The sequence below is a fragment of the Eublepharis macularius genome, chromosome 12 (assembly GCF_028583425.1).
Source record: "Eublepharis macularius isolate TG4126 chromosome 12, MPM_Emac_v1.0, whole genome shotgun sequence".
In the NCBI taxonomy this organism is placed as follows: Eukaryota; Metazoa; Chordata; class Lepidosauria; order Squamata; family Eublepharidae; genus Eublepharis; species Eublepharis macularius.
Window position 1 is genome coordinate 79,961,884 of NC_072801.1, and position 22,283 is coordinate 79,984,166.

The 22,283-nt window shown below is 57.7% G+C and overlaps 2 protein-coding genes across 3 annotated transcripts in view; both read left to right on the plus strand.

The window, feature by feature from the left end:
• Positions 1–8,123, plus strand: part of ZAN (zonadhesin) — a 29,471-nt gene extending 21,348 nt beyond the window's left edge. Inside the window, exons 15-27 of the mRNA XM_054994556.1 lie at positions 339–547; positions 1,376–1,517; positions 2,167–2,417; positions 2,927–3,056; positions 3,348–3,546; positions 3,874–4,035; positions 4,133–4,263; positions 4,931–5,130; positions 5,897–6,035; positions 6,424–6,591; positions 6,866–6,968; positions 7,487–7,545; positions 7,682–8,123. Of these exons, the coding sequence (XP_054850531.1) occupies positions 339–547; positions 1,376–1,517; positions 2,167–2,417; positions 2,927–3,056; positions 3,348–3,546; positions 3,874–4,035; positions 4,133–4,263; positions 4,931–5,130; positions 5,897–6,035; positions 6,424–6,591; positions 6,866–6,968; positions 7,487–7,545; positions 7,682–7,731 (1,943 nt within the window). The 3' untranslated portion in view covers positions 7,732–8,123. The remainder of the gene's footprint in view (positions 1–338; positions 548–1,375; positions 1,518–2,166; positions 2,418–2,926; positions 3,057–3,347; positions 3,547–3,873; positions 4,036–4,132; positions 4,264–4,930; positions 5,131–5,896; positions 6,036–6,423; positions 6,592–6,865; positions 6,969–7,486; positions 7,546–7,681) is intronic.
• A 3,089-nt stretch (positions 8,124–11,212) lies between these two features.
• SLC12A9 (solute carrier family 12 member 9) lies at positions 11,213–21,921 on the plus strand. Of its 2 annotated transcripts, none has more exons than XM_054995111.1 (14): positions 11,213–11,322; positions 12,420–12,677; positions 13,264–13,398; positions 14,112–14,243; positions 14,361–14,651; positions 15,350–15,457; positions 15,588–15,699; positions 16,014–16,171; positions 16,269–16,351; positions 16,951–17,075; positions 17,248–17,440; positions 17,877–18,051; positions 19,032–19,178; positions 19,642–21,921. In XM_054995111.1, exons 2-14 carry the CDS (start codon positions 12,452–12,454, stop codon positions 20,550–20,552), a joined length of 2,796 nt encoding a protein of 931 aa, XP_054851086.1. In that variant the 5' UTR covers positions 11,213–11,322; positions 12,420–12,451; the 3' UTR covers positions 20,553–21,921. The 2 variants fall into 2 exon arrangements, with proteins under 2 accessions (XP_054851086.1, XP_054851087.1); XM_054995112.1 differs by lacking the exon at positions 11,213–11,322 and adding an exon at positions 11,498–11,558.
• The last annotated feature ends 362 nt before the right edge of the window (positions 21,922–22,283 follow it).

Here is a 22,283-nt window from a genome sequence, read left to right on the forward strand (position 1 = left end):
GGGCAGGGCACGAGCGGCATGGCCTGGGAAGAAGGAACACAGGGGGAAGAGGGGCCTCTGCACCTCTTCCCTCTCTCGTCGCCTCCATCAGATGGGGACAGTTGGCCTTGTAGGACGCTGTCTAGGATGGGTTTTTTATGTTGGGGCCACAAAAGCACTGCCCACATTAATGTGGTGGCGGCTGACGTTTGGACGTTCTTTTATTAGATGACTTATGGGTGGCTGATGGGGCAGCTAATAGCTGAGAGACACGTTCCCCGTTTACCACGTAGAACTTGCGGAGGATCACGTAGGCGTGCGAAAGGCTGCTCGGTGCTTTCCTCTTCCTCCCCCTCTAGCGCCATCATGTCCTCCATTCAGCCATTACGTCGAATGTGCCTCTCCCTGCCCCTCCACCTGCCTCGACCTCTTCGCCCCACTCAGCTGCCCAAGCGCCACGACCTGCGTGGAGGGTTGCGCTTGTGACCAGGCCTTTGTGCTGAGTGACGACCGTTGTGTCTTGACGGAGGACTGTGGGTGTCAGGACACCTCATCCGATTACTACAGTGTAAGTGAAGCTGGCTGCTAGATGCAGCACGGAAAGGGAATGATAGCACGCACGCACGCACCCCCCCCCCCCACCTCGCTCTAGCCAGGCCTTCCAGCGCGGCAGAGGAGGAGTCTTCGCCTTCTTCCCTCTGACAGCCCTTCCGTTATCTGAAGACTGCAAAGTATTTTCTCGGGGTCTTCGCTCCTCCTGGCCAAACAAACCCAGCTCCTTCATCCTTTCCTTGTTGGGTGTGGTTTCCAGACCATCTTCGTTGCCTCCTCCAGCCTTTCTTAGAGCGCTGAATGCAGGACCCCAAAGAGCCCGTGCAGTGCTGACAGTGTTAGATCAGAACCGGGGAGAGGTGGGTTCCCATCCCCTCTTGGCTTGTTGGGAGCATAGCATGGGGAGGGGGCAACCTTGTAGCCTCCCTGGGTGCCTGGGAGGAAGGGAGAGCCAGAGTGAAGGACAAGTGACACCTGCGGAGCGCCGAGCGGAGAGGCTTGTGCCTGCAACCCCCCCTGCTCAAACGCCGCAGCAGATTAATAGTCCGCCCTCCTGGCTGGGACTCGAGGCAGATTACACAATCACACCATCCAGCACGAGCTGCCCCGAACAACGCAGCCTGGGGTGAAGGAGTGCCCTAAAAGCAGTCGCATATGGCAGACAAACTGTGGAAGGGAGCTGGAACACCCACGCCTGCTTGGAGGCCCAGTCTTCACTGCGGCGGCAGGGGCGGGGGGAAGAAACCCAGCCAGACAGTTGTTCTGCGGAGCCAAGCTCTTGGCAGTCGGGGCAGGCTGGGAGACGGAGGCTGGGCTCAAGGTCTGCCTCTCTCCCCCTTTCCAGGACCAAGAAAGCTGGCTGAGCCAGGACTGCCAGGAGCTCTGCACTTGCCATGGCGTGTTGATGAGCTGCGTGTCTTTCCACTGCCTGCCTGGATCCCGCTGTGCTCTGAGCACCGCAGGACTTCACTACTGTCAGCCGCTGGGTGAGTGAATGAATGGGCGGGGGGGCAGGAGCCAGTGTGAAGTTGTGGTTTGAGTGTCAGGCTAGGATTTGGGCGACCCAGGTTTGATCTCCCTCTCCACCCTGGAAGCTTGTTGAGTGACCTTGGGCCAGCCACACACCCACCAGACTGGTGTCAGGACGGACGGACACACAGACACAGACACACACACAGACACACACACACAGACACAGACACACACACACACACACACAGACACACACACACACAGACACACACACACACACACACACACACACACACACGGAAGAGGCAAAGGGCACTCCCACAGCCCTCTGCAATCTGCCTGACTGCCCAGGTTGACACGAGCCCTCTTTCAGGAAAGGCAGCTGGCTCTGGGGCCCACGGCTCCTTCCCAAGCATCTGGGCTCAGGCAGGGAGCCAGAGAAAGGGGTGGCGGAAGTGGCACCGGGGCAAAGGAAGGCGAGCTCCCTCCCGGGCAAGGGATGGGGGGAGAAGGGGCTGGGGAGAATGCCGCAGCTTCAAGGGGGAGCATCGGAAGCAGTCTGAAGATGCTGCTGCTGAGCGTGTGCCAAATGCTCGTCTGCAGTCCCCATTCGGCCCCCGCTGCCGTTTCCCCGTCAACTCTACAGCTTTTTTCTCTCCTCAGAATTCCACCAGTGTGTGATTTCCGGTGACCCACACTACCGCACGTTTGACCACTTTGTCCACCACTTCCAAGGCCGGGCCATCTACACCTTGACCCGCACTCTGTACCGGGTGCCGGAAGCCCTTGAGCCCCTCTCTGTGGCCGGCAGCAACTGGGGCCCCGTCCCCTTCCGTCGGGTCTCCTTCCTGCGTGAGATCTATGTCGCAGTGTATGGTTATCGCATCACCCTGATGCAGGGACGCCAGCTGGTGGTGAGAGGCCCTGGGCGGCTTGTCCGTTGCCTGCGGCTCTTGAGCATGTCTGTAATGCCTGGCCTAGTTCTGCCTAGAGGGGCCAGGGAGCAGTGGAGATGGGGCAAAGGAAAGAGTGCCCAGGAAAGGGGCCTGTGAGGACTGAAGGACAGTGGGACAGAGACAGCGTGGCAAGCCCCGGGGGAGCCGAGCTGGATAAAGGCAGCAGTGCGCCTGAGCTCCTGGGCGCCTCATTTCTTTTCCTAAGATCTTCGGGTTGGGTCTAGGTAGGGCACGGGAGGATCCAGAGGGAATCTCTGCCTGGAGTCCTGCAGGTGGAGGCAGCAAAAGGATGCGGAGCTCAAGAAACGGGGACCGGCAGTTCAGGCAGGCTGCGTGCCCTGGCAGGAGGGCTGAGCCGGGATTCCTGGCTAGGTGACCAACCAGAGCCACGCCTGTGTGGAAGGGACTCTTTATGTGGGTTCGTCCTGGCCTGCCCTTTCTAAAGGAGCGGTTTCCTCTCTCCTCAGGTGAATGGCGAGAAGGTCAATCCCCCATTCTACTCCCAGGACAAACTCCAAGTCACCCAGAGCGGCCGCAGCCTCCTTGTGCAGACAGACTTCGGGTTCTCTGTCTCCTTCGATGGCAGGGATTATGCCGGTGAGGGTGAACTGGCTGGCAGTTGGGGAGTGGCGAGAGAAGGCCCCCTCCCCTCTTTCGAAGGCTGATTCTGATCCGTCCCTGCCTGTCTCGGTGTCTTGCTCCCGGCCTTGTCTCAGAGCTTGGATTCACGGGCCGGTCACGTTAACTCTGCAGCTGGCCCAAGGGGAGGGGAGTTGGGGGCTGCCCTTCCCCCCCCCCCCGGTACAAGTGTGGCTGCACCTACGGATGGGGTTACTCCTGCTGGGGTGGGGCGAGGCCAGGTCTCACGCTCATCTCCCCCCTGCCCAGAGATCGTTTTGCCCAGTGTGTACCGGAACTACGTTGGCGGGCTGTGCGGGAATTATGATGGCCGGCAGACCAATGAGTACATGATGCCCAATGGGAAGTGGACCCAGAGCCTCAGTGCCTTTGGGAACAGCTGGCAGCTCCCATCTGCAGCGCTCACCCTCCGCAAGGGGCCGGAGGCAGGCGGCTGGCCACACGCCAGGTCAGGCTGCTGGGGGCGGGGGGGGGCTTTCCTTTAGCCAGGGTTTGCTGTCCAGAGAGAGGGGTGGTGGGGCTTGCTTTGGAGGCCAGACCCGGTGATCCAGGACCCTCCCCAATCCTCAAAGGCAGAGGGGGTGAGGGAGCAGTGAAGGGAGTGCTCTTTGCTCCTTCCCCGGGGGGGGGGCTTTCCTCTGTTCACTGGGCGTATCATTCAGGGCTCAGGGTGGGAGTTGGAAGCAGATCTTGGGGTTGATCCAGCCGAGCCCCCTGCCCTGCCCTGCCCTGCCCTGCCCTGCCCCACGCAGACTTGCTGCCTCTTTCCCCCAAGGCAGGAGGAACTGGCCCAGGAGGCTGAGTCTGGATTTGAGGCGGCCTGCAGCCTGGAGCAGCTGATGCTCGTGAACGGGACGCAGCTCTGTGGGGCCCTCTCCGACCCCCAGGGGCCCTTCACAGCCTGCCACGGCATCCTGTCGCCCAGCACGTTCCAAGAGTGAGTGTTCCCTGCCGAGAAGGCCGGTCAAGGGAGGCAGGCTCTCCCAGCCGCTCATGCCCACCCCGCGCTCTCTCTCTCTCTCTGACACCGCCAGGAGCTGCGTGTATGACCTCTGCGCTCTCTTCAATGATACGCAACTCCTGTGCCAAGACTACGCGGCCTACGCCCAGCTCTGCCAGGAGGAGGGGGTAGCCCTGGGGCCGTGGAGGCAGGAGACTGGCTGTGGTGAGGCCCCCTACCTCATCCCGCTGCCTGTCATGTCAGGATGCTGCTAAAGGAGCCCCAGCCCATCCCCATTTGGTCCTGCGCTGCTGGGATGGCGCACTGCCCTGCGATCGCTCCCGTCTGCAGACCTGGTGTCGCCGCCCTTGGCCCACGTGGGGCCTGTAGAGACAGAAGCGCAGCTCGGGGGGCCTTTCAGTAGGTTCTTTGTAGGCAGTCAGTTGATGGGGGCTGCCCGTCTGTGAACGGTCTGGATCCATCCGTTACCTTTCAGTGCATTTCCTGTAGCATCTCCGTGGCTGTGCCCTTTGGAAGGCCCCGAGGGCGTCCCCTGCATGTGAGAAGAGTCACCCTAAACCTCCAGATCTTGGGATGCCTGTCTTGAATATTGTCCTTCTAAAACAAGTTTGGGAGTATAGAGTGCCTCTTATTTGAGTAGCACTCCAGAGCAAATGGCTTTAAAAGCGGACCCAGTACCCATCAGAACTGTGGAGATGTGGTTGCTAATTTTATTTAGTTTTATTTATTAGACTTATAGTCCGCTCTCCCCGCAATGCAGGCTCAGAGCGGGTGGCTGCCCCTGTCAGCTGACTGCGACTTCTGTGCAGAAGTACCGTGGTCCTTCCATTCCGCTGAGAATTTTTGACCTTTAAAATTCTGTACCCCCCAGAGATGTCGTGTCCACCTCATACCACCTATAGATCTTGCATGACGGCCTGCCCTGCCACGTGCGCCAACATGGGCGCTCCGTCAGACTGTGTCGCGCCTTGTGTAGAAGGCTGCATGAGTGACCCAGGGTACATCCTCAGCGGGCTGGAGAGCGTCCCCTATAGCCAGTGCGGCTGCACCAGCAATCACCGCTATTACCAGGTAGGATACTGGGAGGGGGGAGGGGGAAGAGAAGGGATTGAAGTAGTTTAGTGTACGAGGGGTTGTTTGGGGGAGGAGGGGATCGTCCTGAGAGGCACTTCCAGGACACTCTCGGCTGGGACTGGAGCACCCCTTCCGCTAGCTAGCAGAGATGTTCTCCTCCAGGGAAGGGGCCTTCCCCTTGAAGGAGGGCTCCTGCCACTGCAGATAGCCTCTCTGCTAGCAGAATGTGTCCACAGAATCTAGCCCAACTGTAGTAAGCCAGAAAAATCAGCCTTCTCCGACAAAGGAGGCTCGAATGGAATTCGGTGGGAATGGCTGAATTAGCACACTCTCTCAGGGGGCATGATAGTATCGGGGCGGGGCGTTGGCTCCACTTGGGCGCTCCAGTGATGAACACAACCAGCATGCCCGTTCAAGCCTTTTCCGCGCACCTTTCACTTCTGCCCAGGAATGCCCCTTGTGAGGCCTGTTGCTCTCATGGCTCACAAATGTTTCTTCCTCTCTCCGTATCTAAGACTTGCAAGCTGAGAGTTCACTTCATGCATCTGTCGAAGTAGGTGCCAGACTGTGAAAGCTTCTGCTGCCCCAAATATATTAGTCCTTAAGGTGCTACCAGACTTCTCCGCCAGTGTTACCGTAGGCAACTCACGGGGCTGCCCCAGACATTCTGGAACCAGGACTCCTGGGTTCTCTCTGAAGGGGTGGCACTTGGCGGCTGTGTTCTGGGCCGGGCCTTCTCTGGTCAGTCTCTTCCCTCCTGCAGATCAACGACACCTTCTTGACAGGCGATTGCTCCCAGCGCTGTGCTTGCCAGGGCCCAGGGACGCTGGTGTGTGAGCAGACCAGGTGCTCTGCTGGGCTGATCTGCGCCGTGGGAAACTACACCCGTGGCTGCTTCCGAGGTGAATGCACTTGGCAGAGAGGAAAGGAACCCCCCATCCTGGGGGGAAATCTCGATGCGCTGAGGCCTCCTGCACAGGAGCAGATGTGTGATTCAAGCGCAAGGCCAGCGGGGCCCACAGGCAAGAGAGCCCAGCTCTTCCGGGGCTCCTGCTTATGGTGTTCAGGTTACTGTTTATCCTCTTCTGACTCCACTCACAAAATCGAAAATAAATATAGGCAAGAGGCAAAGCCAACAAGACCCTGCTGAGACGCCCCCCTGGCTCTGAGCGCACTTAAGAAAAGTTCAGCACAGTTGGATTATCCCCGAGGACGTCCCTTCTGGGGATCCTGGATTTTTGGCAGGAGTGGAGTCTGGACTGATGGGGGCGGGGGGATCTTGCCTTGCAGCCTCTGCCTGCCTCAGCAACCCTTGCCTGAACCAGGGCACGTGTGAGGACCTCTCGGGCGGCTTCCTGTGCATTTGCCCAGAAGGCTACGTGGGGCTCCGCTGCGAAGGGGTCATGCCCGATGCGTCTTCCCCACCGCCTCCCACATCTCCCACTCCTCCATCACCAGGTACGGGACCTCTTGCTCTGCCCCACCCCCTTTCCCCTCTGCAGTTCCTGACAAGTGTTTTGCCATCTTCTGGGCATGGAACAGGGGTCACTGGGTGTGTGGCGGGGGGGGGGGGCGGGAAAGGGGAGGTAGTTTTGAATTCCCTGCATTGTGCAGGGGGTTGGACTAGCTGACCCTAGAGGTCCCTTCCAGCCCTATGGTTCTGTGATTCTCTGGGCCCTGGAGAAGCCCCTGACCCCGACCCTCCCCTGACCTCTTCCCTGCTCCCAAACAGGCAACACAGAACACCTCGCAGACATCCTGATTGGGGTCCTTGTTCCAGTTGGAGTGATCCTAACCGTTGGGGCAGCTTTCTGCATCTATCGACGGAGAAACACGTACGGCAGTTGAGGGCGGAGGGCGTGTCGAATGGGATTCTGAGGTCTGGCCCCCTCCAATAGGGCCGTGACAACCCAGCTCCCAAGAACGGAGCATGGGTGGCCTTCCTTGTCCTGGCCAGGACAAGGAGGGCGTGGCCGGCCTTTATAGGTTCCTGGAGAGAGATTGGACAAGAAGGAAATTGATGGCAGGTTTAAGACTCAAATGAGAACATTTCCCTACAATAAATCATGAGTGTCCGTAACCCGTTGCCAGTTATACACATGGTTTTTTTTAAAGGATTGACAGGCCATGCTTGTCAGAAAGGCCACTTCTACCTGCAAAGGTAGGCTTCTGGTGCTACCCTGAGGCCAAAAAGTAAAAACCAGAGACAGATATTCCCATCATGCTTTGCTTGCCAGAATGCTGAATGGGCCCAGCGAGGCATTTATTGCCAAACTTTTTCATATTCCACATCTGAAATAATATCCTCTCGCCCCAAGTTCCCTAGGAGAGCAATTCCGTCTTTCTTCTCCAGTTCTCTCCCAAACAGGAAGAAGATTCAAGAGGACCACTTTGCTGTTTTTTCAGCTGCAGGTAAAAACGGGATGAGAGACCTCTGCCTCTGGCTGGACCCTGAGACGGCTGCCTCTGAAACCTCAGAGGGTTTTATGTGCCTGCTCTCCAGTCTCCAAAGACCTGCTCTTCTCACTGTTTTTCTGTTTGCTTTCAGTTCAAAGAGGAGATCAGATCACATCTATCAAAAAGGCTGCTCATTTCTGAGCTGTTCACCCAGGGACAAAGTCCAGCTTCCGCAGAGACCTTGAGTTTGAATGGTGTATTGTTGAAGGTCTGCAGGAAGAGAATCTCAAGTGGCCCTAAAGATGGGGGCAGCCCTGACTTCGCAGGAAGAGGAGCCCGGAGACACACACAAGCCCGCACAGCCCATCCGGCTCTCCACTGGCTCTGGGGCTATCGGCACCCTTTGCCTGAGATCTGCTCATCACGACAGATTCTTGGGTCCCAAGCAGGAAGTAGATCGGGCAGCTGCTGCAGGTTCCAAATGCTGCCCTGTATTCCCCCCCACAACAAGTTGGACTTTTGCCTGTGTGTCTCATGCTGCAGAAGAAGTAAAACAAAGGAATGCATCGATGCTAATAAAGCTGGGCTTACCTTATGGGTAACGGAAGCTCAGCCCTTTTGGTTTAGTGTGATCAACACAGCATTCTCTTAGGCTACTTTTTGCAACCTGAGGTAAAACACCAAAGAAGTTCCTCTTCAAATGCTAATTAATATGGGGTCCAGTCCAGCAGGGAATTCTCCTATCCAGGCCCCGTTGAAATGAACAGGAGGTGTGTGGGGATGCATGGAGGGGCACGTGCATCTGTTTTAGCGGGGTTTATACATGGACTGGACCCTGGGGGGGGGGTCGTACCTGCCTCTCCTGCGCTGTGCAGAACCTGTCTCTGCCTTCCTCACTACATTGCACCCACACAGCTGTGATTTCAAAAGTACAGGGGAAATTCTTTTAATCGGAGATGCCTTTGGCTGTTAGTCATACATGCACACACTTCTGAGCTCAACAAAACTCAGCTTTGAAACATAACAAGGAAAAGTGCGCCCTTGAGCCTATAGTCATAGATCCAGAGGAGTTAGCCGTGTTAGTCTGTAGTTGCATAATAGTAGAGTCCAGTAGCACCTTTAAGACTAGCCAACTTTATTGTAGTATAAGCTTTCGAGAACCACAGCTTTGTTCAACAGATGCATCTGATGAAGAGAGCTGTGGTTCTCAAAAGCTTATGCTACAATAAAGTTGCATCTGATGAAGAGAGCTGTGGTTCTCAAAAGCTACAATAAAGTTGGATCTGCCGAAGAGAGCTGTGATTCTTGAAAGCTTATGCTACAATAAAGTTGTATCTGACGAAGAGAGCTGTGGTTCTCGAAAGCTTATGCTACAATAAAGTTGGATCTGCCGAAGAGAGCTGTGATTCTTGAAAGCTTATGCTACAATAAAGTTGTATCTGACAAAGAGAGCTGTGGTTCTTGAAAGCTTATGCTACAATAAAGTTGCATCTGGCGAAGAGAGCTGTGGTTCTCGAAAGGTTGTGCTACAATAAAGTTGGTTAGTCTTAAAGGTGTTCTTCAGCCTATGGTAAGACCCTTTTCCTCATGCCCATGTCTGCCATTATAGAAGTGCCTTTTTTAAAAAGAGAATTTCTGTAGGTGGCTTAAAAAAGAAATGCGGAATACTGCATCATGTTCGAATGAACGATAGCTAAACGCTGCTTTTGCCATTTGAATCCCTGGTGTAAAAACTAGCCACTTTCCTCAGGAGCCTCCTGGGACGGATGAGTTTCAGGGGTGCAGGTGGCCCCTCCTGGGGGAGGGAGTTCCGCAGGGCAGGAGCAGGGCCCGAGGCCGCCCTCACGCAGATCCTTCCCAGTTGTACTTGGCTACCCACTTGGCGCTCTTCCAGGGCTTGAGCAAGCAGGTTTTAACCGAAGACGTTCAGGGCTTTCAAAGCTAACGCCACACTTGCCATTGGACTGGAAAGCTTGCACGAGTTAGAGACCGGAGAAGAACGGAGAAAATGAGGCCTAGCCCACACCATGGCCAAGGCCTCAGAGAAAGGCAAGCAGGCCATCATCCGTAATAATATTTGAGTTATCTACCATCCTTCAGGACAACTTAACGCTCGCTCAGAGTGGTTTACGAAGTATGTTGTTATCCCCGCAACCACAACCCCCCTGTGAGGTGAGTGGGGATGAGAGAGCTCTGGAAGAGCTGTGACTGCCCCAAGGTCACCCAGCTGGCTTCAAGTGGAGGACTGGGGAATCAAACCCGGCTCTCCAGATTAGAGTCCTGCACTCTTAACTCCAAACTGGCTCTCAAGTAGATAAGAAGGGCGTTCCTGGGGCTTTTTGCCTTGGTTCTCAGACAGCGCTCACACGGGTGTCGAAGGAAACAGGCATGAGTCCAGAGCAAAGGGTGGGAGGCTCCTTGGGTGTGTGAGGAGGCCAGGAGCCAGGGCAGAGACTGCCATGGCTGCTGCTGTGATCAGAAGTCCCTGTGCTGTGCCTTGGCATTATGCCATGGGGTTATCGAGGAGGACATTATCTGGCGGTGGGGTTATCTCAGTATCTTATCTGTGGGGCTATTGGGCATGTGTGGCTGGTTATCACATCCCGCTATGTCCTTACCCAGAGGCAACAGCACTGCAAGCAGCAGTCTTGGGGGCAAATTGCATCCTGGACCACATGCCCTTCTGAGGGGTGGCCTAGGGGAGGGGGACCTCTGGGTAATGGTCGCCAGCCCTGGAACCGTGTCATGTACAACTGCTGGCGAGTCAAGAGTCCTTGCTGGAGTTCTCCACCACTTTCTGGATGGTTGTTTGCCCTCCGTTTGCATCCACCTTAGGAAATGCGGGGAGATCAGTTGACACAACTTGCCTTCTGGGGGCAGCCCCTCCCTCCCCCCCAATGATCGGCTGGGCATAGTCAAGGGCAGTTTGAGAGCTCGGGTCGGGGAGGGAAAAGGCGCCCTTTCCGGATCGTTCTGCCGATCGGGGCGGCTTGGCTTGCAGCGGGCCACTGCCAGCTTTCTGCCCGCGAGGCCAGCGGCACCGGAGTCGCGCCCCGAAAGCTCCCCCAGCAGCTGCGACCGGCGACGATGCCCGGCCCGCTCCGGCTGCTGCGGGAGGGGGCGCGGCCGGCAGTAGGATGTTGCCAGGCGGCGCAGCCCGAGAAGAGCCCCGGGCGGGGAGGAGGATCCCGGGCGGGGCGGCGAGCAGCGGGGCAAGCGGATTCCGGCGGGCCCAGCCAAGTCCGGCGAAGAGGCGCAAGGGCCGGGGCGGAGCCGATCCGATCCGGCTCCCTCTCGCAGCAGCGCGGCTCGGCCCAGCCCCGAAGCCGGAGCGCGACCAGGCAAGAGGCGAGCGGTGCCGCCCCTCCGTTCCCCGGGATCCACGCGCGGGGCCACATTCCCGCGCCCCCTGAACACGTGTGCGTGCGAACGCGCCAGCGCCCGCAAGGGCCTCTCCTGCCTGGGGCGGCCGGCCAGCCGGCCGGCCGCGCAGCAGCAGCAACGAGCGTGCGGGAGCGGCCGGGCCGCGGCAGGCGAGGAGGGCCTGGGAGAGGAGGACGCGCGTGTGCGCCGCTGCCGCGCTCCCTTCCCTGGCGCCGCCTCGCCCCCGGCCGGCTGCTCCTCCCCGGCAGGATCTGAGCTCACGGCCGCGGCCGCTGAAGTCACATCCCGGCTGGCGGCTTCGCAGCTGCCGCGGGGAGCGCCGAGGGGGCGGTCACATGAGCAGCCCGTGACGGGCGCCGGTTCCGGGGCGCGCCGGCTGCCGCCCTGCCGCTGCCCATGCCGCTCCAGGTCTGTGCGGGGCGCGCGGGGTCCCGGCGGAGGGGCGCGGGCGAGGATCGGGGCCCGCGGCGGCATCGAAGGCAGCGCCCCCCTCCCCCGGGCAGCTTCTGGCCCCGCCCTCGCCCTCGCCCTCGCCCGCCCCCACCCGGCTGGGCCGCGCCGAGCCCCGAGCGCCGAGCCCAGCTGCGCCAAGGGAGACGGGCGCGCCTCCTTCCTCGCCCGCCGGCCCTGCGCCGGCGGCGGAGGTGGAACTTTTCCGCGGCGGGGGGGGGGGGGGGGGCTCGTTTCCGCCTGGCTGGCGGGATGGCAGCGAAGGCGGCGTCTCCGCCTCCTCCTCCAGCCGCCTCCGCGGGGGGCCAGGAAAGCCCCTGGGCTCGCCAGGGGCAGAGCTCGAGGGCAGGGGCGCTTTAAGACACCGCCCCCCGGGCCCCGCTCCACCGGTTCGCCCCACTTCCTGGTCGCCTCTTCCTGGCCCAGCCCCGCAGATTCGTGCCCTGCTTCCTTAATGCCCGGTCGCAGTCGCGGTCCCCGTTTGTGTAAAGGCAAGGGTACCACCTCCAAGCATGCCGAGAGCGGCGGAGAGTTGCCCCGGGCGAGCCCGTCTCTTCTGGGAGTCACCGGCTGGCCTGTGCCCGGTGGATGTGGCGCCTTCCACTCAGCACCTCCCTTCCTAGAAACACGCCTCTGGCAGAGCTGCCCTTCCTGCCCAAGGACCCAGAAACCCCTTTGCCTTCCAGAGACCCCCCCCCCGGACTAGCAAGGGAGGGCTTTTCCAGTGTGGCTGGGCTTTGGGGTGTGCCTGTGGGCACGCATGGAGAGGGCCCTTCTTTGCTTTGGTCCTGGGTTGTCTCCTTGGGTCTCCCCCCAGCCCCTGATCCCAGGCAGTCTTGGTAGAAGTAGGTGGTATGGTGGGAAGGGGGGGGCAGGCTGCCAACTGCCTTGCATCAGGCATCTCCCGGATTCCCCCTACTTTCTGGGAGGGGGTGGGTGTACAGGTGGGAGGCAGGGGCGGCGAGGTGGGGAGGAGTGCCAGGTTTCTAAGGGCTGCAGAAAATGGGGCTGATAGCCAACCTCTTCCCCGCTCCCTTCTTGCTTTCGTCCTGCAGGTGAATTGGAGACCTTCCCGCCTTCCCAGGCCATGTCTACGGAGAGCTCCCCCTTGCTCAGTTACCGGCTCTTCCGAGTAGCAGGGGAGGCAGAAATGCCGGGGGCCACCCAAGAAGAGGCACCCCTGGTTGTGGGGGTTGGGGGATTGGCCCCAGGGGGCTCTCATCCTGACCCAGCCCGTCAGCTCTCCACCTTCTTTGGGGTCATTGTGCCAACGGTTCTGTCCATGTTTAGCATCGTCGTCTTCATGCGCATTGGTGAGTGGTGCCCTCTGAGGAGTCACAGGAAGCTGGTGCGCCCAGCCTCCCTCTGCAACTCTCTCCTGGGTGGCCCTGACCCAAGCCGACTCCTTGGGGCTGATATATAAACCGACATGTTTGCGGCCACTGAACTTCCCCCCACGTGCACTATTTTTAATGTGATCGTGGCAGACCCACATTTCAAGACGTGCATCTAGAGCTGGGGAGTAGATGGAATTCTCCTTCTGTGTGCAAATTCTAATGCATGTCTTTCTCTCTTGCTTAGCCTGCTGGCAGAGGAGTGAATTTTTGCTTGCCAGACCTCAGCCTCAACAGCTTGGCAGCTTGATTTTAGCAAGCTTCACCTTAACATGCAAAAGAGCTTCAGTCCTGTGGGGAGCTTGGCTTGGCTCTGGCAGCTCAGGTTGTGCAAGGGTCGGCCTGTAGATGTACTTAGCTGTCTTACAAAGCTTTCCTTAATGGCCAACAAAAGAATGGGGAAACTGGCCAGGTGAAAACCAGTTCAGATTTCAGAGGGGTTCCTTCCTCTTTCCCTGCTTGCTGGCCTTCAGCTGACCCACCTTCCTCTCTGTGCCCCACCCAGGATTTGTGGTTGGCCATGCTGGTTTCCTGCAGTCCCTCCTCATGCTGATCGTTGCCTATCTCATCATCTCTCTAACTGTGCTGTCGGTCTGTGCCATCTCCACCAATGGAGCGGTCCAAGCAGGAGGGGCTTACTGTATCCTTTTTAGCCAATGCCTAGCTTTGGTGGGAGGACCTGAGTTCAAATCTCTGCTCAGCCATGCAATTCACCAGGAGACATTTGGCCAGTCGCACATGCTCAAGCTATCCTAGGGCACAGGGTTGTGAGGGTGGAAATGGAAGAGAGGAGGAGCAAGCAGAACAGCCTGAGGTCCTTGAAGGAGTGTGGCGTAGGCATATCCCTGGCAGGGATGATTCAAGACACCAGAAAGGTGGGGAGGCAAAAACGGGACTGTGAACTGAGTGAGGACCAGGACATGGGGCCTGTGTGGCTTGGAAGGGGGCTGAAAAAGCAAAGGGGGGGGTGCAGGACTCCTGGGCGAGGGGTCCCCTGAGTCAGAGCAAGAGTAGCTGAAAGTCCAGCACCCTTTGGCTTTTGGAGAGGAGAGAAGCAGCTGTCTCGGTGCCACAGAGCAAGCAAAACGAGGGCCCCTGAGCTTGTGCAAAGGGCCTCACTGCTGGGAGCGTGAGGTGAATGCCTCAGTTTCCAGGGCAGACGGTACAAGCCAAAGGTGGATGAGCGCTTCTCCTGGGGCCTAGCTTGGGGCCAAAGGTCTCCACCTGGTACGCTCCAGGTGCCCTTGGTGGGTGGAGCTCACGCACCATCAAGACAGTCAGGGGCTGGGGGCCGTGTCCTCTCCCCGCCCCTCTCTCAAGAGCTGCCTTAACTGCCCTCCTCCCCTGCTTCAGTCATGATCAGCCGCACTCTGGGCCCTGAATTTGGCGGGAGCATCGGGCTCATGTTCTACTTGGCCAACGTCTGTGCTTGCGGAGTCTATGTGCTGGGACTGGTAGAGGCCATCTTGGATGTCTTTGGAGCGAGTGAGTGCGGGGGCCGGGGGCTGGTCACAGGGGTAGAGGGCCGTGGATCCCCAAGTTGCCCGTGGCTCCTTGGCTTCTTCAGACCCTGCTGTCCTCCTCCTCCTCCTCCTCTTCCAGACGGGACGGAGTTCACTGGCTCGAAGGCCCTCCCGCAGGGCTACTGGTACAGCTTCCTCTACGGCTCCCTCCTCCTCCTCCTGTGTCTCTTGGTGTGCCTGGTGGGGGCCCAGATCTACTCCAGAGCTGCCTTCTTCATCTTCCTGGTGGTCAACATGGTCCTCGTCACCATCTTTGCCAGCTTCTTCGCTGTCTCCCCCCGGGAGGTGGTGGTGTCCCGGGACGGCAACCAGAGTTTCAACGCCTCCTTTACTGGGTTCAACGTCTCCACTCTCAGGGACAACATGTATGGTAGGCAGGGGCCGGAACTGGGTGAGGGAAAGGAGAGGGGGTGGCTGCACACAATGCCGCCACCCCCCCAGGACAGGGAAGGAAGTCGCCTGCCCCGCCCCCCAGCGTGGAAAGAGGCAGGACATTCGGATTGTTGGTTTCTGTCCCTTAGTGTTGCAGACAGAAGGACAGGTGTCCCAAAGCCCCTGGTTTCCAGACAAATTGCCCTGTAGTTCCATAGCTTTCTTCCAAAAGTATTGAAGTTTGCCAAACAAATCATGAGTGTACTGAAGTATGTTGTGCTGTTTTGTTCTGGTTCTTAAATTATTGGCCTGGGTGTGTGTGTGTGTGTGTGCGTGCACTGACGTCTAATGCTAGAATAAGGAGTGCTTTGGTGAAAGAACAGGCAGTCGTGATGGGAGGGGTTAAGGGTAGGGGGGCGGTGTGGCTGGCACTGTAAGCAGTGTCGTGTCCCGCTTAGTTTCCCACTTCTGTGGGTTAGAGGAGTGGGGTGGGACTGAAAATGACAGCTGCAAGCGGGGAGCGGGGGTGGGGGGAACTGGGCAAGCTGTTATTTGCAAAAAGTGGAGAGAAGGGCTGGAGGTGGGATGGGAAGGCTGGTGGGTCTGGGGCTTCCTTGCCAGCCTGTGGACCTGCGCAAGACCGTTGTCTGCTTAGGGCTAGAGTGACACACCTCCCTCCCCTCTTTGCCTTCCCAGCCATGTATTCTCGCGACTACACCACCAGCAACATGATGTCCTTTGCCACCGTCTTTGCGGTGATGTTTAACGGCTGCACGGGCATCATGGCAGGCTCCAACATGTCAGGTGAGGCTTGGACAGGCGGACGTGCGAGTGGAGCTTTGCTCTCGCATGGAGGAGTGGCGGGGGGGCGGGACTTGCAGCACGTGGCAGGTCTCCTCCAGTGGCCTCCTCCTGTTGTATTCCTCCTCTTCAGGGGAGCTCAGAAACGCCAGTAGCTCCATCCCAAAAGGGACCATCATCGCCGTGGTCTACACCTTTGTGATCTATTTCCTCCTCTTCTTCATGACCAGCTTCACCTGTGAGCGGTGAGTCGGGCAGTGGTGGCAGTCAGGTCGGCCCAGGGTGAGGCCACAGGAGCCTCCTGCGTGGGTGGGGGAGGGGCAGGAATTCTCATTTCCGTGGCAGGCGACTAGGGCAAGAGGCGCGGTGACTTGGTCTGCGGCCTCTGAACACAGTGGTGACCCATGGGAGGCAATGGCAGGTGAGTAGGACCGTGAGGACACTTACGCTGGTTTTCAAGCCATAGGAAAGGTTATGAGCTGGCGGGGCGGGATAGGTCTCGCCAGGGGCTGGAGCTGCAGCAGAGGGCATCAGGGTGTGCACCTTGCCTTCTCTGCAGGGCACTGCTGAAGGGCGACTACGGCTTCTTCCGAGCCATCAACATCTGGCCTCCCTTTGTGCTGATCGGCATCTATGCAGCCTCCCTTTCGGCCTCCATGAGCAACCTCATTGGTGCCTCGCGGATCCTTCACGCCCTGGCCAAGGACGACCTGTTCGGTGAGGCTGAGTGGTGCTCCGGGCTGCTGCCAGCCCCGCTCTGGACTCAGAAGTCCCACACGTGGGCTCCTGCCATTGTCTCTTGTTTTCCCTACAGGGATCGTCCTGGCTCCGGCAAAGAGGGTCTCCAAAGGGGGCAACCCGTGGGTGGCTGTTCTCTACACCTGGGCCCTTGTGCAGGTATCATCTGTGTGCTTTTCGCTTCCTTCTCTTCCCAGAGTTGCATATCTGCCAAATGTGAACGTATAAAAAAAGGGAGGGGGACAGAAACTGTTGTTTGTGTTCCTTCAGGCACTTAACCGAGTGGGCCAGCTCTGCATTCAGACAGTTTCTTAAGTGACGGCCACAGTACAGAGAACCCAGATGAATATCTTCTGCCGGGCCAGAATGCCACCCCCCCCCCCGGCCCTCAAGCGTCCCTTTGTCTCCTCTGGCTGGCAGCTCCTCTCAAGGGTCTCAGCAGGGGAAGCTCTTGTCCAACACCCGAGCTCCTCAAATGGGAGTCAAAACGCAGACTTTGGGTGTGAAGGTGTGACTCACGCCCTCTGCCCCCCATGCCAACTGCCCTTGGCCATCCCTTCTGCCTGACAGCAGGGCTTGCCTCACACCGAGACCCCTGGCTGGGGCTTCTTCCTGGGGCCCTCTGTGTGCAAAGCAGCCCCTCGCCCACTGAGCTATGGACAAGGTGGAAGATTGCCCCCCCCCCGCTTCCACCCCCAGAGGAAGCGTTGGGGGTCCGCCTGCATGCCCTTGACCGCTTCTCCACTCCATCTCCTTAGCTGGTGCTCTTGGTCGGGAAGCTGAACACTATCGCCGGCATTGTCACCGTCTTCTACCTTGTGGCGTATGCTGCTGTGGACTTGGCTTGCCTGGCTCTGGAGTGGGCATCTGCTCCAAATTTCCGGTGGGTGAAACTGGGGCTGGGGGGTGGGGGAGCCCCATTTCTTGGCAAGGGTTTGTGAAGTGGGCGGGGCCTTTGAGGCCGCAGGGCCTTGAGCTCTGCCATGATGGTGCCCCCAGTTCCAGCTGGCAGCCTAGTTGGTGTGTGAAGCCGCTGCCTGCCTCTTCCCCGCCAGCCCCACCTTCCAGGTTTTCTCGTGGCATACGTGTCTCTTGGGGATCGTCTCGTGTCTGGTGATGATGTTCCTGATCAGTCCGGCCGGCGCCTCGGGCAGCCTGGGGCTCATGCTGCTGCTTCTGGGCTTCATCCATCTCCGCTCTGCTGCCTCATCATGGGGCTACATCAGCCAAGCCCTCATTTTCCACCAGGTATTACTGGGAAGCACCACATCTTCCTCAACTGGGCTCCCTGGGGCTGGGCTTCTGGGGCAGGTGGCCACAGGCTCCATAGAGCAGAGGAGGGCAGGGGGCCTCTGGGGTGCAGAGCAAAAAGGATTTGGGAATGTGGAGGAGGCCAGGTGGGCGGCAGCAATGGGAAGGGGGGGCTTGGCTTGCTGAATACGGTGGGCCGGAGCTGGGGAGAATCCACAGGAGAGGAGAAGGCAGTATGGACTTCTTAGAGAAGGCAGCTGGAACATTAACTGCAGGGGAGAGCCACAAGATGGGAGCCGTTGGAAAGCTCAGCCTGCCTGCTCTCATACCAGAGGAACCTTTAACATGGGTGGGCAGGAGCCATTCTTCCTGGTCTTATTGGCCTTTGTTCTCTCTTCATCCTCTTCCGGCTCTCTTCCCCCAATAAAAACAGGTCCGGAAGTATTTGCTTCTCCTTGACATCCGGAAGGATCACGTCAAGTTCTGGCGGCCACAGATCCTCCTTATGGTGGCCAATCCCCGGGGCGGATCTCAGCTCATCAAGTTCATCAACCATCTCAAGAAAGGGGGTCTGTTTGTGCTGGGTCATGTGGAAATTGGAGAACTCGGTAAGGGATGGCCCCGATCAGCTGGGACTACGCATGTGAGTCCTTCTAGTCCCAGGCCCACCACCCTGCCACTGCAGCCAGAGCGAACAAGGCACACTGAGGAGGGACAGGGGGGGGCAGCCATACTGGACACTCTAGCATCTGCCAGGCAGTCTCCAGCCTGGACAGTGGGATAATTCTTTGCTCATCCCTGTAAATGGCATTTGGCTCTACCCTGCGAGTAAACCCAGCCCCATTCAGGCCTGGAGCCTTCCCAGGGATCGTTCCTCCCCGGAGTCCCAGCTGCCAACACCCCCTTCTTTCTTCTTCCCTAGAGGATGTATGATGCTAACAGGACTCTATAGCTGGCCTGGAAGTTGCCTCTGCTAATCCCAGAGGTTTGGGGTTTGGCCCTGACTGTGAGAGCAGACATCTGTCCATGATTTGAGGCAGTGTCTCTTCCATAAAACCCTGGCCTGGATAGCCTGGGCAAGCCTGATCTTGTCAGATCTCGGAAGCTAAGCAGGGTCAGTCTTGGTTAGTAACTGGATGGGAGACTTCCAGTGAAGACCAGGGTTGTAGACGCAGGCAATGACAAACCACCTCTGTTAGTCTCTTGCCATGAAGACCCCACCAGGGGTTGCCATAAGTCAGCTGTGACTCGATGGCACTTTCCACCACTGTCACTCATGCCGGAGAACAGAAAAGGAGTACCCTGTATGCTCTCTTGAGCTCCTTGCAGCAACAGCGAGATAAATGTGCCAGAGACAGACACTAGGACTGCTACTTTCAGGCTTAGCTTTTACCTGGGTTGTCCCGAGCAGCCACTGTTCCCCCTCTCCCCCATGAAACAGGAACACATGTGCGACCTGCACTGTGGGTGTCTTTTTGAGCTCTGGGCTCTGCATTACAGAGTCTTAACTTAGCCAGGCAGTTCTGCCCCCTGAACTCTGGGGGTGCCCTTTTGATTGGCTGCTTGCCTCTTGGCCCTTCCCCTGCAGACACGATGCCCTCTGACCCCATCCAAGCCCACTACAACTTCTGGCTGAGCCTGGTGGACAAGCTGAAGGTGAAAGCATTTGTGGACTTGACTTTGTCTCCTTCGGTTCGTCAGGGAACTCAGCATCTGCTACGGATCACTGGCTTAGGTGAGGAGTGGGTGCGAGACGAGTCCAGATGAAAATGCATGTGTGGGGAGCATAGCTGCACTTCTGCATTGGGGGAGGAGGGGCTGGCAGGTAATACTTGAGGGAGGGGCCAGCAGGCAGTCTGCACCAGTTTTCCATCCAAGGCAAACTAGCGTAAGCACCAGAGCAGGGGAACAATGCTCCTGCTGAGCCAAGTTAGCTATATATGACTAGGGCAAGGAAGCCAAAATCCCTATGGGAATCTTAGGAGGGCACGCACCTTCTTGTCCCTATTGGGGGTATTTTTGTTGCCCGCAAAGAAATGGAGAAAGGGTGAAACTGTGTAGCGCTTTATGAGAAATGAGATCCCCATGAGCTGCAACCAGACAACCTGAGAATGTTCTTTCTGACCTTTTCCAGTGTCATCTTTGCTTCTACAAAATAGCCTTTACTTATTAGGACATTTGTCTGTTTTCCTGTCTAGGAGGGATGAAGCCCAACACATTGGTCCTTGGTTTCTATGACAACTGTGTCCCTGAGGATTACTTCCTGCAGGACCCGGCCTTTAGCCAGGCACGGGAGAATGATGAGTTTGGGGTGGACCTGACAGCGCTCCAAGCCCACTTCCCCGCTGTGAGGGAAGTGGAGAGCCAGAAGGCTTTGAGTCCAGCTGAGTATGTGGCGATCATCTCTGACGCGGTCAAGATGCACAAAAATGTGTGCCTGGCCCGCTACTTCCACCTTCTGGAGAAGGATCTCCCGTCCTCCTCGTCTTCCAAGAGGCGCTTTGAGGGGTGCTACATCGATGTCTGGCCTCTCAACCTCTTGCGCCCAGACACACCGACCTATGTGGACATCTGCAGCCTGTTCCTCCTCCAGATGGCCTGCATCCTGACCATGGTCAGCTCCTGGAAAGCTGCCCGGCTCCGTATCTTCCTTTGTGTGGAGTTGGGAGACGTGGGCTGGGTCAGCAAGGAGGAGAAGCTGAGGGAGCTGCTGACCAAGCTGAGGATCAAAGCCACCATCAAGATTGTCACCTGGGACCAAGTGATGGCTCTCCGTGGTCACCAGCATGCAGGCGGAGAGCTTGGGTGTGGCGAGGGACCCCTTTCCAGGGGGGCTCAGCACCCGCATTTTCCTCCTGAGAAAGAGGCAAGGGAGGCCTTCCTGAATGCAGCCCCCTTCCATGTGACAGGTGAGTATTTGGCCTCTGTCAACAGCCTGCTGCTCAGGCAAGGGGGCCAGACAGCCGTTCGGTTCCTCTACCTCCCGCGGCCTCCAGCAGATACCTCTCAGTACGAGCGCTACTTGGAACAGCTGGAGATCTTGACCACAGGCCTGGGGCCTACATTGCTCATCCATGGACTAACGCCAGTCACCTGCACCGAGCTTTGAGAGATCCCAAACGGGTGCTGGCGAGTGGAAAACAGAGGCTGAGAAAAGGTGCCTTCCATTTCTTTTGAGTAGCAAGCAGTTGTGCTGGTAGTTTTGGAGAGGTGCCTTTGGGCTACTGAGTGAATGATGTTTGTGAGTCTGTTCAAGTGGAAGGGCTTAGCAAGAGGTTTGTGGGGGTGGGGGCGAGGGTGACTGGGAGGTCCAGGCCGGCTCCTCCTCGGTATTTTCCAAGAAAGAGATCTTTCCTGTATTTTGGGGGAAGACTGTACTTCATGGCTACAAGGGGTAGCAGAAGACCGGGACCTTCCACATTGATTAGCCAAGCTGCTTGTCCTCGTGTGTTGGTGTGGGGGCTGCTGTACTACTTCTTCCACACCCCTTGGTATCAGGATTTATCCAAAAGAGCTGTTAGGAAGCAGTGGCTTTGTGCCCTGGAACCCCCCCCCCCAATTGCCTGAGGGCAAAAGGAGGTGTTGCTGTCCCCAGCAAGAGGCAGAGAGCTGGCTCTTTTGCTTTGGCCTCTGCTTCGATTCTTAAATTGCTAAAACTGTGATAATTCCCATTTTCTCCTTTCGAGGAGGGGGGATCCTTGCCAAGGGGAGTTCTGTTTGCCTTGGTTTTAAAACCCCCACACCAAAGTTATGTCAATCCTTTCCAATGAACAAAAAATCCTGTCTCCATGAGTCGGGGCGGGGGGGGGGGGGTTGACACTGGCTGGACGTCATGGGAGCTCCAGGGAGGGGGCCTGGATGTACTTCTGTGGTTCAATTTCTTATTAGACTGAGCTTCCTTCAATGTCACTTCTAAAAATATCTTCCATGACTGTCACTTAGAATTTCTTTTGCTATTGCTAGACTAAGGTGGCCTCATTCCTTCCTCTTCCCAGTTAGATCTCTGTGATACTTTTAAAATCCTTCCTTAGAAAAATGCGTGTGGACTTGACTACATTCCCTGTGGCAGCCTGGGGGCTGTTTTGTTCCTTTTGCCATTGACTCTGCTGACCGTAAATAAGCAGTTGGGGGGGGGAGGAGTGTGTTCCCTAACTCGGAAGGGGATTACTCCCCTCCATGTAAAACAAAATACTTCCTAACTCCCTTCATTGCACATGCCCCCTTCCCAGAAGGTGGTGCTTATACTAATCTAATGGGATAACTTAACTTTTAGTCAGTGTGCCTCTATGGGCGGGTGACCACTGAGTGGGGAGAGGGCTAGCCGCTGTCTAACTGAAGCCCCTTTGGGGTTTAACAATGTACTTTGGGAATTAACATTAATGATGGGAGGACAAAGGGAGGGCGGGTTCTGCTTTTTAGTGAGAATGTGTGCAATAAAAAGACATTTGCAGGAACTGACAGGGATTGTGCGTGGTTATTCACAATGGGGGGAGCCAGAACTCCTGGGTTCCCTGGAAGGAGAGCAGCTAGGCCCCCCCCAGACCCAGTGCAGGGTGGGTGTGCAGGACCTCCTGAGGGCTGCTTGGATGGCAGACGTGCTCCAGGAGGGCAGCGGGGTGCAGCGTTCGTGTGGGCTCACCAGCCGCTGCCTCCTGAGCAGACTTCCTGGCTTGTTCCCCTCTGCTTCTCTCTCCACCTGCCTCCTGGGGAGGGTGTGTGTGCCCCATTGGGTCCGGGTGCTGTGTTGCTGCAGGCAGAAGGGGCCACACGGCTGGGGGGCAGCAGGGGGGTTCCAGGTGGTGGCTGGAGATCTGTTGGTGTTACAACTGATCTCCATCTC

Bases quoted from the DNA above. Each gene is read 5' to 3' on its own strand.
- SLC12A9 (XM_054995111.1), top strand. From the start codon at position 12,452: ATGTCTACGGAGAGCTCCCCCTTGCTCAGTTACCGGCTCTTCCGAGTA. The intron at 13,399-14,111 runs GTATCCTTTTTA...CCCCTGCTTCAG, and splicing joins CCAAGCAGGAGGGGCTTACT to TCATGATCAGCCGCACTCTG. The intron at 16,352-16,950 runs GTATCATCTGTG...CCATCTCCTTAG, and splicing joins ACACCTGGGCCCTTGTGCAG to CTGGTGCTCTTGGTCGGGAA.